Here is an 18,121-nt window from a genome sequence, read left to right on the forward strand (position 1 = left end):
GAATTTGGGGGTATCAAGGCTTCAGCCTTTGAGTTACCATCTCATTCCATCAATTTGGAACATTTCGTTCAAGACGTGTTCATCATTGTTTTGTCCTAGTGGTGCTATATGGCTAAGTATTCATTTATTCTTTGAAGGTCATCATTCGTTAGGATATGGTATAAACACTTCTTATTTCCATTTTTTTCTAGAAATAATGAAAGTAGCTTTTAAAAATTAAAAAATAAAAATAATAATACAAACATTTTTTTCTTGTCTTGGTTTCTGTAATTTTATTTTTAAAGATAGAAACCAAGAATCAAAGCAATGTCAAACAAATCTTTAATTTAGTTTAAATCATGACAGTTTGGTTAGATGTCTAGTCTAAAGGAGTTCTCCATCAGGGATTGGCTGCCTTATATTTCCTATTATGCTTTTTCTTATTCTTGTAAGACCAACAGTCATGAATATACAAATATACAGTACCCTAAAAGCCATCAAGACAAAGTGATCGATTTAATAGCATTCAAAGATCCCAATCCTCCCGTAGTGATCAAATATCCCTTCTTATATTTTCTCTACTTTCTATTTTATTTTTCCTAAAATTCCTTGCATTCTTATCATGTATAGAAAAATGGATATAAAAATGCTATACCTACAAGCAAGGTCTGCTCCCCAAATGTTTGGTAGGGCCTTTAAAAGGAGGAACCCGATCCGCTATGCCCAATTCTCTTAGCCCCCCCCATCTTGCACAGCAAACAGCTCAGGTGATGGAAGTAGGAGCGTGCATAAAACTGACCAAACTACGAACTGAATTGGAATAGGTCTCTTTGCTCGGTTTATATCGATGTTTTTACAATTCAGTTTGGTGTTGGTTTAAAAAAGCCTTAAATCAAAAATATTTAATTAGATTTCGAATGGAATTTTCAGAAAACCGATACAAACCGACTCAATCTATCCCAATATGTATATATAAATACATGTTCATACCAACCCAACCCAGATATATGCATGTATGAACATATTTTAATTTTTTAAATTTTCTTTAATTCTCTCCTATATATAAAATATAATTTTTATATTTAGACTTAGCTTTAGCCAATTTAACCTTGTCCATTGAACATCAATCCCATATGACAATAAAGTTTTATGTTTCTAACTTCGTCTGCCCATTTAGCCCAACCCATTAAATATTAACCAAATAAACTGAACCAAATTTCTCAAATCAATTTTAAATGGCCTTCGCACATAATCAGTTTGATTTTAGTTTTTGAAAACTGATTTAAATCGGCCCACCTTCAAGTTTCTCTCCAAACTAATACTGCTACTGGGAGACTATTGGCTGAAAATACTGCTACTCAACCCAATGCGAGTCTGGTGAAGCATTAGGTGATGATAATTCACGAAGCTGCAAAAAGGTTTTCTCGGTTATCATTGCAAATTGTTTGCAATGGTTTATTTATTTACTTTCTTTTAATCCACTGGAAGCATTTATATCATCCCACAGCCTGATAATTAGGTTTCTGCAAAAAGAAGCATTTATCCTAAAGATCGGTAGTTAGGTTTCTACAGAAAGAAGGCGCCATCATATTACCTGTGTAGCCGCCATTCACAAGGGAGTTGATGCTCAGGTCCAAAAATCCCATGTGGCCTCCTGAAAGTCAACTTTTTGCACCCTCCTGGTACACTGCTATCAGTTGTGTAACTTACAAGCAATAGTCCATAGCCAGCTAACAATTTTATCCAAACAGTAAGCACTACAGGAACATCTGGCATTGCCGACACTTGCTTCTACCTCAGTATAGGTGCATAATATATATATGTTGATAGGCTGTTGCTGGAATCTAAAGCATCAGTTTTCTGCACCTCGAAGTGCATATTTAGGAAGAAACCATACCAAAAATCAAAAATCTAATCTTCAAGTTCTATGATCTTCACCACCGAAGCATCCCCCACTTTCTGGCACACTACTACACGATCGTGTGACTTTATTATGCCAGATGCCTTGCCATGATCAAGAGCAACCTTAAGAACAGACTCATTGTTGGCACTAGTGGACTCAGCCTGCAGAAGAAACATGTCAAGAAAGAGCCGCAGGTAAGAAAGTAATGGAGACAATGGAGCGAGAATACTCCCAGCCACTTTGGTTTTCAACAAAACCATAGAGTGCAATATCTAAAAGATAATTTAAGTTATTCAAACAAAATTTGCAAACCAGTGTCCACCATTGAATGTACAAAATGGAAAGAAAGCTAAAGTAGACTGTTCCTGGAATACACGGTCCTGCTATTTCATCAGTTTTATCCTCAGTGAGTTTGTGGCACCTACACTACATTGGGATCCTTGCAGCTTTTTTTAGGGGATATCATCATTGGAGGTTCTTCCAACTATTATAACAAAATCTAAAATGATACACTTAAGACTTAAAGTGACATCATCTATATCTGTACTCTAGTTTCTGACAGAGGATGCTAGATGTGAAAAACAAACCTAGAAGTGGCATTTTTCAGTCAATCGATAATGATCTCATAAACTTCTAGTTTGATATCTGGCTTCATGAGGGTCCTATTGCTGAAGTTTCTAGACATAAATCCTCAGGCTTTGGTTATAGACTTCCTATTGCTGGATGGAACATTGAATTTCTCATATTTTTCCATGGTAGATCAACCCTTGGTAAGATGGAGCTAATATATCAAAAAGGCTTTGCCTAAATGATGAAAAAGGTTATTACTGTTTGGATTTCTAATGGATCTCTTTTAATTCCGCTTATTTGTGGAAGAGCTGAAGACCATAAACAGGTATCTTGACTTATGGAATAGAAGTAAAAAATTCCTCCCAAAATATCTCTTTATGGGAAATTGCTATCTAGGATACTTACTCTGGATCAAAACTGAACAAAAAGGTCTTAACATGGCTTCTAGATGTTATTGTTATGTATAGTGGCCAGAAGGGATATTAGATCATCTTTTCAGCCAAATAAAAATTTCTTCAAATGTCTATAGCTTTTTCAACCAGATATTTAATTGGCGAATCACCTTATGATTATTTTCATAGAAAAATGAATTCTTGGCAGTTTAAGATCTCCAAAATGGTTTCATCCAAATAATAACTCTGCCCATCATTTGATGGGAAATTTAGAAATGTCATAGTTCGTCCTCATTAAAGGTAAATATTGTAGCCATCAGCAGATTTCTAATCAAATTCTCTCATACATGAAACATATCTAGAAGATTGTTCAGATATTTAGCTTGCTAGAAAAAATATAGTTCCTTGAGATGTGTTTGAATCAGTGAACTTTTAATTCAGTTCAAAATTTCAAATCCAATTTCTGGAAGAAACCTCCCTACTCCCTACCGTTTCGCAAAACTAAACTCGAATGGAGAAATCAATGGTAATATAGTTTCTAGTGGAGTTAGAGGTCTTTTGTTGGATGACAATGGAAGTATTTTATTGACATATTATTCAATAAATCGGCATGTCTCAAACATAGTCAAAATGAAAGCTCTACTTGATTTAGTCAAGCATCATGCAGCAAAAACAATTACTAACAGCCTCTAAGAAATTGATTCCTAAATTTTAGATGAGACTATATCTGCTCATTCGAAGCATTTTTGGAGCATTTCATACGACTTGATGCAGCATAGGAATTTATGTGCTGATTTAAAGATCCTGATGTTTGATGCATCTAGGAAAGGAAGTACAGCAGCATATTTCTCACAAATTAAACCTGATACTACCCACAAGATGGAGTCTGGTTCTCTAGAATAGATCTTTCTTAGCTGCTGAAAGCTATCCTTAAGGTGGTCAGACTGAAATGCACTAATTTTAGATGTACAAAATGCTTTGTCTAGGTGTTAGCCATCCTCTTTAATTCATTCAGAAGCTCTTCAAATTTTCTTTTGATTCTTCCTGAGCTTGCTTTTTCTTCAGTTTATTTAGATAGCCACGAAGTGTGCCAAACTCCCAACTGCTTTTTTGGGGGTAACATAGAGGTCTTACAAGACTAGCAAAATGTGAAGGGGCATATGCTGCGAAAATTAATAGATTTTTTATCATACAGCAAGAGCATCATAAAATAGACATGTTAGCCATAATATATGGAGATTGAAGAGGAAAAGATACACTTACAGGATGACGAGGATCGGCGAGCATGGGAAAGAGGCCTCTAACAATAAGTGATTGCCTAGCCTGACATTTCATCAAAATAATAGTACATACAGATCTCATCAATGCATAACTTAAAAAGGGTAAAGGAAAATTGAAACTTGAAATGCAAAATAAGAAGGATAAAATAATAGTGGTCTCATGAGATTCTGATACTGTATGCGCCACAATAACTATATACAGTAGACATATTCACATGAAAGCAAAAAGACAGCATCCTACTCAAATTCCTGGCAGAAATGGAACATCTGGGAAAAAAAACAAAAGCAGACAATGCATGATATACAGTAACCATAAATAAGTGGAAATAGTCCACATACTTCAAAAGCACCAGTGAAACTCCACCGAAGTTGGTTTGTCTTGAGCTGGGGGATGACAACAGATAATACAGGCATTGTGGGTCGATATTTTGCAATTAATCTACATGGCATTTAAACACACTTTGAGATTTCATTTATGTAAAATTGAGACATTATACACCACCCAATGGTGGACTACCAGAAAAGCAGATTCAAATATCATGATCTAATCATAGTGGTACCTTGCAGCCCTTCCAGATGAAGTAAAGACAATTATGACAGAAGCCCTGACTTTAATAGCAGCACGCACCTAGAAAAGATCAAGATAGCTAGCTCAAGCAAATATTTAAGAATACAATCATATCCTCATGATCTACATTTTCTGCAAAAAAGTATAGAAGAAGAGAAGAAAAGTATGCTAATTTAAACAAGTGTCAACTAAACAGGAAACAAGGAATAGGAAGAAAGACATACAGCAGACGAAGCAATAGACTCCAAGTGTGTCATCGGTTGTCCAACATACTTTACCGTATGCTTAAAGTACACATCTTGGTTGAAAACCTTCTCCGCCTACAAAGGTAGAGTTCGAAACAAGTGAGAAGCAAACAACTGAAGCACAAAACCAGCAAATAATCCTCACAAACTGGTACAACCACTAGTGATTAAGTGGAAAATCTATTAATGGAAGTATTCAAATTCAAAATAACAAACAATCCTAGTTATCCTTGCACACTAGCTGTGCTAGACTATGAAGATGGCCAGTCTGAGACATGGAGCAGCTCCAATCCTGGTGGAGAAAATGAACTTATGCTTTCCGTGATGCTGTAAGTGCACCCTTGAGAACTGCTTCCAACATGCATCTCAGAAATATCTTTTGGAATGCATCTTGAAGCTATCGTAAGCACATCTCGAGGCTACACCTGCAATATCTCTGGAAAGCGGGAATGTAGATTTCACTGACCAATCGAGCAAGCAGCTGTCATAAAGCCAAATCTTGCACCAGAATTTTTGCATGATTTTGAGCCTTTTGCGGCACTGGACGCCCTGTCCAGTCAGCCTATTCCCAATCCACCCACTAAGGGACTGTAACACAAAAGCAATGCAAAGCCAAACATGCCAGAACATGAAGAGAATCATTCTAACCTTTTTATCGAAATTCCCAAGCAATAAAGAAACAAAGGCACAAGAGACCTGCCCCAAAGTCTCTCACACTCTCAGTCTTGGAGCAACACACTCACATGGATTGCTCAAAGAGCCGGCAAGCAGGGTTATTTATAGACATGCGGTGGACAACTCTCCCAACCTTTGGGAACTTCCAAGAACTGCTGCAAACTACCCAGTCTGAGTTTTCGATAGGAGCAACCGCATGCAACTGCAGTAGGATGGTTTGGACAACCACAAGAAATCGTCTAAAAGGTCAGTTTGTCTGCCTGTGCTTGGGTGTCACATGCCTAGATGCTAGCACACCTGCGGGCCCACTAGCCCATACACACCCGCTAACCAGCGCGCTTCTGGCCCTTATGCCCCTACGGCCATGCGACTTGTGCACCTGCACACACCTATGGCCTATGGCCTGCGCACCCACATGCCACATCTTGGCCTGCAGTGCGCCTGTCTGAGCCTAGCATGCACGCCCACTCACCCCTACAGACGTCTGCTCGCACCTATGCATCCATGCTTGCGTGCACCTTGGCCCAAGCCACACTTGTCTGCATCTGGTCGAGCCATCCAAGCATTAGACCAAAATGATGGTGCCTTGCAGCATGACTCCAAGCCAACATATGTAAGCGGCTAGTTGGGGCCTAATAAACTTCCCCCACCCGAAGAGCCCGACATCCTAGGCAGGAGGTGTGATAGGTTTGCTTGGATCTACTCTCCCAATTGCCACAGAGTCTTCTTCTCCTAGCTAGCCTTGCTTTCTGGTCCACCCTTCCAATGAACCAGATATTTGATCCCTCTATTCTTCTTTCTTTGCCCTAAGATCCATTATCCAATATCTTCTCCACCTCCTTTTCAAACTGCTCCCTCACAGTAGGTGGGGCACACTGCACTTGCATACATGAAGGATCTGTTGTATCTCATGATATGGCTTCAAGAAACTAACAAGGAATGTTGGGTGCACCTTCAGCCTCTCCAGCAATTGCAGCTGATATGCAACATTCCTAACCCTTTTCACCACTTCAAAGGAACCATCATATGTGGAAATCAGGCCTCGGTGAACCATTTTGCTGCTGATTTTCTTCTAGATTTGTGCGGTCAACTTCCGCATAAATTTGTCCCCCATATTGAACACTAAGGATCTGTGTCCTTCGTTCGCGTACTTCATCATCTTTGCTGCTTTATGAAGGTTGTCTTGCACATCCTCAAGCATTTCTTGTTTGAAAAAAAAAACAGATTCCTCTAAATTATCCTGGAGCCTAATGTCATAATGCTTCCAAATAATCTTAAAACTTGAGAAATCTATATTTAAAATGTAAAAATTGTTTCCTGAAATCCCAAGAACTTGCAACCAAAAAATCCAAAGAACTGAAGCAATGAAAAGCACTAGCATAAACAGCCCTTTCAATACAATAAATTTAGCCCAGTAAGTAAATTCCGTTCCATACTCTAAAATTTATTCTAATTTCTAATCAGTTTTGACCAAAGCGAACTATTTCAGTTTTGGTTTCCAAGTTTTAGGTGAAGCATTGAACATGGTAAAACAAGGAAGAGGATTACCTCTGAACAGATTTTCCCCACAATTGAAATAGTTTCAACAGGGTATAACCCCCGAAGAGTTTCGGCACCCAGGAGAATAGCATCACTTCCTGAAAACAATCAAGAGTGTGAAGATCAAAAACTTAAAAGCACTACATGTAACAGCATCTTCAATCACCAAGCATAGATACACGCAGAGAAACTACAAAAATATAGAACCCATTTAAGTTGAATCTTATAAATGGAAACTACTCCAGAAAATAACATCGGAAAGTACCATCAAGAACTGCATTAGCTACATCAGTTGCCTCTGCACGAGTCGGCCTTAGGTTGTCAGTCATACTGTCTACCACACGTGTAACAACTGCTGGCTTCCCAGCCATGTTACACTTATATGCAGCAGCCTTTTGAAATAAGAAAACCTATAAGCACCACTAGAGGATTAGATTACAAACCGAATGGATTAATAAAAATAAATTGGTAGAATATATGACATAAAGGACAAGTGACATATCCCCAAGTAAAAGGACTACCTGACATATCCCCATGTAAAAAGACCACCTTAATTGAATTGAAAAATCTTATACTATTTCCATTCTGCATATAAACTTTTTCTTATTATCATATTATGGTGATGGACATAATTGCTACTATAGTTTCATCAGACAGATATTTATGTACACGTGCATGTCTTTTACATATCTATAAGCAATGATACATGCGTATGACTGATAAGCAATTGGTGGTAATTCCCACATGTGCGCCCAAAAGACAACATTGGTACTTTTTGAACAGTGAACACCAAAAGCTTGACAGCATTATTTAGGGTCAAAATGATACAAGATAACCCAATGATTCATCCTGATATCTAGTTAATTGCTATATTAGGTTTAGGTACTATCTGAAGGTTTAGGTACAAATATTTACTAAATCAGGTTTAATGTCCTACATAAAGCACTTGACTTACTTTCAGGTGAAGTTAGTATTTGGCGAGACACAAAGCTGATAACTATGATGAATGAGTGCAATGAAAAGTTATAAGCTACTTTGCCAAATATATCCTAAATGGGAAGCCCTTATTGGGTTCAATCCTCATTTTTTTAATGGATTCAGGTAGAGTCCTGCATGAATCAGACTCAAATCTGAACGCTTCCAACCATGCCACATTTATTTCCATATACAGATATTCAAAAAATGTAAACTCTGTTTAACTCTATCAACTCTACTATTTAATATTACTTTAACAAAAGCATCATTGATAACCTTTTTTCCACCAACTTAGACTAGCCATACAATTGATTTACTTATGCATTACGTATGTCATTCGCCATTGTTTTCTCAAGTCAAAAACAAGCAGGAACGAATACCACCAAAAAGGTTAAATAAATAGGCTTCACAAGTACAATATCTATAAACACCAATCATGCTAAGTATGTTCCCTCACCTTTTCAGGTGGGAGATCAAGTCCCAAATTTCCACGTGAAATAATTATGCCATCTGCTTCTCGTAGAATCTCATCAAAATGGGTTAAGCCCTGTAAGATAGTGGAGCAAATGAGGTGCATGACTTGAAAATCTGTACTGAGTGAAGAGACAAAAGAACAGGACTTAGTTATTCAAGCAATAAATTTTCTGCAACTTGCCTCTGCGTTTTCAATTTTTGCGAAAATCAGAGTCTGACGAAGATCAGCCAGCTTTGAGAGGAACTCACGTGCCTACATTTCAGAATTAAATCCGTTGTCTCTAGAACTTTCACTTAATAACAGAGCAAATTCCATAGAATAGAACCAAACCAACTAAATTATAAGAATAGAAAAAGAAACTAGCACAACACACCTTAAAGAACAAAAAGGATAAGAAAGACAAAACACATCAAAACCAACATGGATTGGCCTTACATGTCGAACATCCTCTGCATGCCTTGTGTAAGATAATGAAAGGAAGTCAATATTGTTTCGAACACCCCATTTACTGATAACCTGAAATAGGAATATGTCAAATGGAATAACAAGCATGTATCAATTGTTTGAGACAAACCAACACGGACACAGACACATAAAAAAACACTAGGGAAGTCCATTTTGCAGCAAATATAGCCAATTTGTCATGATATCATTTTGCTTATTGGTAGCAGCTCAGCAAGCTCAGGACAACCAAAAGAACAGAATAAACATAACTCAGGTAAGAAAAGCAACAATTTTCAAGCAATTCTGAAAATAAATGATCCTACTTTTTGCATGGCTATGATAAGTTGTGGCTGATAAAGCAGGAACATAACATGAATTCAGACATGGTGAACCGACAATGATTCTAGAGTAAGACCATTATGATGCATTTTGACTCAAAATGCACAACTAAGTTAACTAAAATATCAAAGAAAACAGAAATTTCATCTATATTAACAAAAAAGAGACGTAAGTCAATTTCTGCCATGATTTGACCCGAACATTCAACTAGTTTCGATCATGGCTGCATGAAAAATTATATAATTATAGAAAATCAAAAAAGCAAGTAATACAACTAAAAAAAAAAATACTAGTTAAATAAGCATAGGAGCCACCATTTTGGAGTAAAATACATCCATTCAATTCTAGGTTTGTGTTGTGAGTCATATCAAGGAATGCTGAACCGGCTGGCCCATTCCAAACCAGTATCGGCGCCGACCAATCCAGTTCAACGTTAAAAAATGGTTCTAGCCCCATAGCGGTACTGGGCCGGAACCGGCTGGTACTAGATGCGTACCGAACGAAACCGAACGGTTCCGTCCAGTATAGCTAGGAATCAGTGCGAACCGGTCAGTTTGCGCCGGTTCGCCACAGCGCGCCGTGCGTGCTGTGGGCAGCAAGCGTGCCTGCGCACGTTGTGTTATATAGACTAGTTCGGTACTAATCTGAACCGGTCCTGAATCGGTCTAGTACACCTACCGGTACCGGTTCAGTATACCTTGTTGAGTCATATACCTTGAAGAAGCACAAAAGTTCATTATTACATAAGAAACAAAATAAATAGAAAATGGAAATAATAAAGCTATATACAGAAAAAAAAAAAAACCCTAAAAAGCAGTTTAGACATCACCAAATGAGTGTACTCATGTCAACACAACATATATTATCCTCACCAAACAGACATTCCTAGCAAGAAGCTACCGCCCAGAATTATGAGCTAGACGGACTAAGGATAACTAACTAATAACCTCTTTACCTTGCTACAATGAGGGCTTTCCTCATAATTCACCAAGCTACTTTCAAGCACACTCGGGCCAAGGACTCCAATTGACAGATGTCACTATCCCCAAAATTCACTAGGATTGTTCTAGAATATACCAAAGAATGTGCGAATTCCACCATGCAAAATTATTTTAAGAGCAAACACAAGCTAATTTGCACTCAAGAAAATGATACTTCATTGATGAATTATGAGTACATAGAGGGGTTATTTGAAGCATTTTAGGGCCCCTTATATTATTAGACTCGTTGGTTGCCTCTATATATCAACTAGGATTTGAATAACTTGCAATACAAGGCTTCTAGAACAAACCCTCCATCTTGAGGGAGCTTCTAAACACTAAATCCTTACGACAATGATATTTGCACCTTCAATAGTGGTTATTATCATGGTTCGAAATTCTAGTAGGACGTCTTGCGAGACACTAGGATGGGGTACCATCCTAAGAAAAAAGTACCCAAAGCGTGATATTGGCTGGAAGCATGGGCGAATGCTGGAGGGCCGACACCGATGGCAGTGCAACTAGTGCAACCAATAGTTCAAGGAAGGAAGAATAACCAGGTTGAAGCAGCACTTAGCTGGTAATTATTCCGATGTAGCTACATGCCCCAAATGCCCACAGCAAGTTCGGTAGCTGATGAAGAAGAACCTCATTGATTTCAAAGAAGCGAAGGATAGGGCTACTAGAAAGAATCCGAAGGTGGAACGCTGAGCAGCAGAGCCACCTTTCTATCACTCCAAAGAGTCAGAGGATACAGATCTAAATGCCCCATGCGATGCGACGTTCGCAGCGGAATCTCGCACGGAACTTCGTTCATCGTATGAACACGCCACGGATCGTAGAGTTCAAAAATTTTTCTGAATCCAAATCTAGAAGACCTTTGAACTCATGAGGGAGAGGAGATTAGGATCTGAAAGAGGTTGATTAAATATCACAAAACTGAAACAAAAATCAGAAACAAAGGTTTGAAGATCCCATCTTCAAACTTTGTGCGGAAGGAAAAACACCGCAGCCTGATGATCTTTGGAGGTTCCTGTTGGAGCCGCACATACGTCCGGCCTCTACAGGTATCCACACGAGGACTCGACTATCTAAGATCAGATCTCACCGAGTGCTAGCTCCTTGCAGAGACCTCCCATGACTATCAATGATGATTAGGAGAAGATCAGCAACATACCTTCTTGAAGAAGAACTCCTTCAACCTTGCTCGCGATGGAGGAGGAAGGAGGAAGCTTTGCACCGTGGATCTTCCTTGCCTTGCTACTGTGGAGGAAGAGGATGAAGAGGGCCTCTTGCTGCCGTGGAGGAGGAGGAAGAAGGCTTGGGCGTGGGAAGGAAAGAACCCTTCTTTCCTTGGCGTGTTGTTTCCTCTCTTTGATTCTCTTCTCACGCCTCCAATGCAACCTTGGAAGAGGAAGGAGGGGCTTCTTGCTGCCGTGGGAGAAGAGGAGGAGAGGGAGAGGGAGGTGTGGAGGAGAGACTCCAATCAATTGCTCTCACACGCCTCCAATGAATCCCTTTTATAATTGGTGGCTTAGGGTTTTTTTAAGGCTTATCAAACCAAGAGATAAACTCTTCCTTGCCGCCCACCCTTGGATCAATGCCAAGTGTCCATGGCGCTATGATCAAAAGGATTAGAATCCTCTTAGGTGGCGCCTCAAATCATGCATGACATGTGTCCTTGGATCAAGAGATTAGAGCCTAATCACATTGGGCTTGAACCTCTTTCATGGCGCCTTGAATGGGTCCTAATCACATTAGGACTTAGGCTAACTCCTAATCATATTAGGAGAATTAGATGGGGCGCCATGCATCCTACAATGCCACAAGGACTTTAGAGTCCGCATGGTGTGAATATGACTTAATGCATTTTTATCCTACAATACCATGCAGACTTTAAAGTCCGCATGGTGTGAATACGACTTAAGGCATATTCCAAGAATATACCCTGATCTAATCAGGGTTAAACTAATCATGAGCCTAACTCAATTTGGGTCGAACCCAATTCGATTTGGCTCATCAAATCAGCCCAATTACAATCCAATTGCAATCAATTCCACTTAATTCTTCTATTAACTAACTAGCACTTAGTGGATTAATTCAATCACCAATCATATTGATAATTGACATCAATTGTGATTCTAAATCACAATTACAATAATCTGACTAATCAAATCCTCTATGTGTGTGATCCATAGGTTCTATTCTGTCTGGTAGTGAGATATATTAAAATCTCCATCTTAATATCACTGAAACTCCTTTCAATGGACTGAAACAATTTTAGTTCTACTCTTAGGGTTCACTGATCATCAAATGAATGCCTTCGAGTCTCACAATCCACTAGTAACACCTAGCAGTATGTAGTGGCAACCTAACAGAACGAAATGTCTGAACCTCTACGTATAGTTAGCGTATGATACAGTCCCTTTATCATGGATCCCGACAAGATGAAGATTATGGATAACTCGTCAAATCCCATCGTCCGTCATTTGTCAAATTTATTCGACTTCCAGTTCGAGATATGAAAAACTCTTTTTCCAAAATACCTGGCCAGAAATTTATCGAACTTAGTCTCATAAATCACATGGGATCACTCCTAATCTATCAAGGTCGATAAATCCCATCTAGATGCAACCCTATTTCAAAATGAACCTACTACAGCCAATCTGCACCACAAGGACCCAAATGGCTAGGGCCCAAGTTTACATCTTCGTCAAACTACAGCAACCTCACAGTGAATAGCTGAGGCATCGCATGTCAAAGGACCAGTCATACAACTGCAGCATAAGTAGTCACTGACGAGTGGATAGACATCCATGTGACTACTTTCTTTGATCACGCTCAGTACACTTATTTTCTAACAAGTACTTTTTTAAGACTCATCCATCTGACTAAGTGATCTATGCACTAATCTCAGCAGATCGATCATCACCCTCGTGATGGATCTATCGATCGGGAGCATTTAGAAATTAATCCTTAATGACACATGCCTCAAATTCTCAACTCCTTGAGAATATGTATCATCTTATTAATTTCTTGGACGATTTATGGACACATACAAATATGAATGAATAACAAATTGCCCAATCTTATTAATTAATAAAAGTCAAATTACAAATTTATATCCCAGATTCATGGACGGTCTTCTAGAGTGGCTGTGAGTGTAACTGGTCCACCTTCGCCCTCATCCACGGCAAGGAGAGGAACCGTTTGACACATAAGCGCCTCAACGACCTTGTATATGTATACTACAATCTGAGGTTGAGACTAAAGTGCATTTAGGAGGAAGTAAAGCTCAAGTATGCAGATCCGATCCATAATGCTTTTGTTGATAATGACGATGATCTAATGATGTAGGCCAACAGAAGCCGGAGCTTGAAGAGCCTGGATCGCCTCCATGACCGACCAGCTTCGTAGCCAGCGAGGCTAGAGTCGATGCAGGGCAATGGGCTAAGTGCAATATTGCACGCCCAATTATAGCTGATCAGCCACAACCGCAGGAAAGCTAGTCACCACATGACTTCTTGTCCGAGACATCTTCTCAAATACATGATCGAGAGATGCTCGGACGAGGCCACTACACTACTCAATCGACTATGTCAGAAGGACAATATAGTCAGGCAGAGAGGGACACGAAGGATAAGAAGATAACTGCCCAGCAGACCAAACAAAAAAAACAAAAGGCCACAATGAAGAGGGTTGAGGAGTCCTGTAGCAACAGCAATGATAGTTCTGGTGGTCATGGATCTACTGACTATAGAGTGAAGGACAGGAGACCACTGTTAATAAGACAGTCGCAGGATGGTTTTCGATACACTGGTGCGTTCCAGTTTATGCATGCTGCATAGTATCGAAACCACGGTGCACGAGTTGGTGGAGCTCGCCAGGATCTAATTGCATATAAGAGACAGGCTTCTCGAGGTCATTGAGTACGTACGATGCAGCTGCAGATAACCTCGCACGAAAAATAAAATCCATAGGTGTATCAGGTTTCGAGTTTTATACTGAATCCTATTATCCGCAACCACAGACAGCCTATGATCCATACGGATTTGAATATAGTGCATCTGAGGCATCTTCTGGTAGCTACTATCCTACGCAGCCCAAAGCATCTCACGAATCGAATTTTGCTACTGACATATTCGGATGAGCCTCTCCACAGTTATATTATCAGCTAGAGGACACCTTTCAGAGCTAGAGCTTCAGTGAGAGATCCGAAAATGCTTATAACCCTGTGCGCATTTCTTATGGAATGAACATAGAAGACTACGACGCCGCTTGGATAGAGAGGTGGGTTGATGTGCCTCCTGATTATCCTGATGATCCGAATATCTACAAGAGGCATTGCCACTCGACCCAATTTTAGATATTATATATGTTTGTTGGATTTTAAAAGTATGTAATTGATTGTATCCTGATTTGAAGATATTTATATTACTCATTTTATGATTTGTATTATTTTAAAGCAATAAGATGCATCATCTATCTTAAAGCAGAATCATAAAAACATCTGAAAACATTAAGACATCAAAAAAAATCAAATTATACTTAAATTCATAAAAAAGTTCAAAAATAGAGAAAACTCTCAAAAAATAAAAATTAGGGCATGCAGATGCATGAACCATGCCAACCGATTCGGTTCGGTCCGAATTGATACTGAACCAGATCGGGCGCCAACTGATACGGTACCCGATACCGGTTCGGTAACCCTTGGCTTTAACCCAATGCTTAACAGAACGTTAATCAAACTATTAACTTTTAATGGAACCCAAGTGTCATATCAGAGAAAAATTTAAAATGACCAAAACAACCTTAAAAACCTTCCTAAGGTTTATGTTTATTACACTTACACTCAATATTTTGTAAAACCTACAGTTACACCCAGTTAAATTGGCAGCATTACTGAAACCATTTATCTATTGTAAAAAGTCAAAATTACCCCTACAAGAAAATAAGGCTCCTCTTTTACTTTTCCGACTCCTTGATCTCTTCAAAATCTTCTATCTTTACAAGTCTTCTTTTCTTCGAAATTGAGTAGCTAGGATTATTTTCATTTCGCCACTCCATGAGTGTCTTTTTAACAAGCGACCGAAAACAAGCTTCCTTTTCAATCGGCATCTAGCGATGAACATCCTTAATTTCTAACCAACATTCGGCAACGAGCATCCTTCCTAATCAAATTTTGTTCTCGCTTTTCTGCCTACCACGTTACAGAGATCGAGGATGCCGGTGTATCATTTGCTGATTCTGAATTTTACTTGTCCAATATCATAAATATGATTTCTTAGCATTGTTGTTGTAGATAAGGATTCCTAGGTCTACAGATAGAATGATGATAGCTCTGGCAGCCTATCATCAAAAGGATCCAAATCAGCACGTGCGTGAGAACTCTTCTTTTTGGAGTGTGCATCAGTTGCGGTTCTATTAACTGGTTTGGACCATGAATAGGCTACCTCAAGTGACAACTTTTGATACTAATTTTCTGCAACAAAAAATTTTAGAGGCATCTACTAGCTTAAGAGATCTAGATTGCTTTTCTCTTGGCATATAGCACTTTTCTGATGATTCATCAAGATCAAGCTCTAGACCCATAACGCCTCATGGTTCTCCTCGATGGATGTTATATCACTTAATGCTAGTTTGGTTATTTTCTAAATTTTCTGATGTGGCATTTAGATCCCATTTAAGTTAACAATTTGGCCAACATTTTGTTAAATTATGGGTTAAAGTGTTGGACAAAATTGGATGTAAGTATAATTTACCCCCAATCTCTAAGAGTTTTTTGTAATTTAGCCATCACTGAAGGACAATTTTGACTTTTCATATGAGGTAAATGGATTCACTAATATCATTAATTTAACTGGGTGTAAGTATAAGTTTTACAAACTATTGGCTATAAGGTAATAAACATAAACCTCAAAACAAAATTTGTAATTTACTCTAATTTATAATAATATGTAAAAGCTATACTCGTCCTAAAAAAGAAATGACCCAATTAGCAATATGCATTACTATATTTTTATAATTTATAATTGAATTAATAATTATTTAATTTATGGTACGCTATACCGTACTGAATCGGACAGTTCGGAGCATACCGTAACATCCCAGTTTGGTACTGGTACACAAAACTGATGAGTCAACCGTCCATACTATACCATACCAACACAGTGATGGAATGACACCAGTACGAGGCCCGGTACCGAGACAGCATACTTGATTTAATTAATTAAATACTTGAAATTAGATTATTCACAATATAATGCAAAATATGATTGATTTTTTTCAAAAAAATGTCTCCATTAACTATACATACTACTAATTTTTCATTCTTCTATATTTAAAAAAATAATTATTTATTTAATTATTATTAGTTTAATAATAACTAATATTTGGATTAATGCAGAACCCTACCAAGGGTACTACACATATTTTTTCCAACCAACAGATATCCATTAATTACTATTTATTTTGAAATTAGGCATAGGTTCCAATAGCCATAACCATGCTCAAAGGTAAACATACTGCTACCAAAATAAGATAACAAGTATCATACATACCCCCAGACATGTTGCCAATTTTTAGAAATTTTTGAACATCATTCTATTTATGATTATTTGAATCTGAAAATACATTTTAATATAAAAATCGACAAAAACATACGTAGATCATCCTTAGATCTATTGCATATTATGAAATCATGCCGGTGTACAAAATTTTGGCATGATTTCCTTAATTTTTTAATTTGTTCTATTTTAGACATGAGAAAGAAAAATGAAAGAGAGCAATGGGAAGAATGGAAGGAATTATATCTGATTTTCATAGCATCTAGCCTCAGATCCGACAAGAAATCCCTTCCCTTTCCTTTCTACATGATTTTTTTTCATGAAGGGAAAGCAAAGAAGGCATAGGAAGCCTTTTTCGCCTCCCACACCAATTATTGGGGCAGTAAAGGGCCCAAATCGCCTTGAACCAAGAAAAATCAGGTAGTTCGACTCAGTTTAGCTTAGTTCAAGCCGCTTACTGAGCCAAACCATGTTTCGTCCTAGTAACCCACTGGTTCATGTCGATATGCCCCAAATCGAGCAGTTCATGACAAAATGGCAGATGTTTGGCACAACAATACAACTTTAATTCATTTGTTGCAAAATGAAGACCAAGCTAGCAGTCATATTCATGGTTAACTTTATTCCGTGGGCCACCACTAATATTATTGTTGCCTTGTTTGACTTGCATCAATGGCTTTCATGGTTGATTTTATTTGCAACTAATTCATGATAACCATGTATTTGATAGGAGAGAACTAAAATGACAACCTTTTACTTCAATTTCATAAGTAAGAGATCTACTAGCATAAAGTTATTATTAAATGAAACATATTAGGTTAAAATATAATGCACATATTTTCAACTAGTGCTATGTGAAAGTATTTCAGCATAACAAAATTGTATGAACCCATAATAAATATTCATATGCAAAAGGATCATCTGCACGTCATAAAATGATGCAAATTTAGAAATCTAAAGATATAAAGTCAAAAATACCAGCCAATGTTTGAGAAACATTAATATCTAGCATTCATCACTTACATCTTTGTCAGCATCAGAAAGTGTAGGCAAATCAACACGGATTTGAGAGATGTGCAATGTATATAGAGAGCCAGCTAGAGTAGCACTGTTCTTTACCAAACAAACAACATCATCCCCTTTCAGCTCAGCTACCTGCACCATAAAGACAGCAGTTTGTACATAGGGAAG

The 18,121-nt window shown here is 38.1% G+C and overlaps 1 protein-coding gene across 2 annotated transcripts in view; it reads right to left on the reverse strand.

Moving 5' to 3' along the window:
• Positions 1-1,626: 1,626 nt before the first annotated feature.
• Positions 1,627-18,121, reverse strand: part of LOC103696956 (pyruvate kinase 1, cytosolic-like) — a 34,091-nt gene continuing 17,596 nt past the window's right edge. For both annotated transcript variants that reach the window (XM_008778694.4, XM_008778693.3), the window contains 11 exons: positions 17,954-18,085; positions 9,037-9,117; positions 8,782-8,853; positions 8,584-8,673; positions 7,417-7,561; positions 7,161-7,249; positions 4,917-5,012; positions 4,685-4,752; positions 4,464-4,563; positions 4,108-4,167; positions 1,627-2,043 (listed from right to left, as the gene is read on the reverse strand). In XM_008778694.4, coding sequence (XP_008776916.3) covers positions 1,891-2,043; positions 4,108-4,167; positions 4,464-4,563; positions 4,685-4,752; positions 4,917-5,012; positions 7,161-7,249; positions 7,417-7,561; positions 8,584-8,673; positions 8,782-8,853; positions 9,037-9,117; positions 17,954-18,085 — 1,086 coding nt within the window. In that variant the 3' untranslated portion in view covers positions 1,627-1,890. The remainder of the gene's footprint in view (positions 2,044-4,107; positions 4,168-4,463; positions 4,564-4,684; positions 4,753-4,916; positions 5,013-7,160; positions 7,250-7,416; positions 7,562-8,583; positions 8,674-8,781; positions 8,854-9,036; positions 9,118-17,953; positions 18,086-18,121) is intronic.

This window comes from Phoenix dactylifera, chromosome 9 (genome assembly GCF_009389715.1).
Source record: "Phoenix dactylifera cultivar Barhee BC4 chromosome 9, palm_55x_up_171113_PBpolish2nd_filt_p, whole genome shotgun sequence".
Lineage (NCBI taxonomy): Eukaryota > Viridiplantae > Streptophyta > Magnoliopsida > Arecales > Arecaceae > Phoenix > Phoenix dactylifera.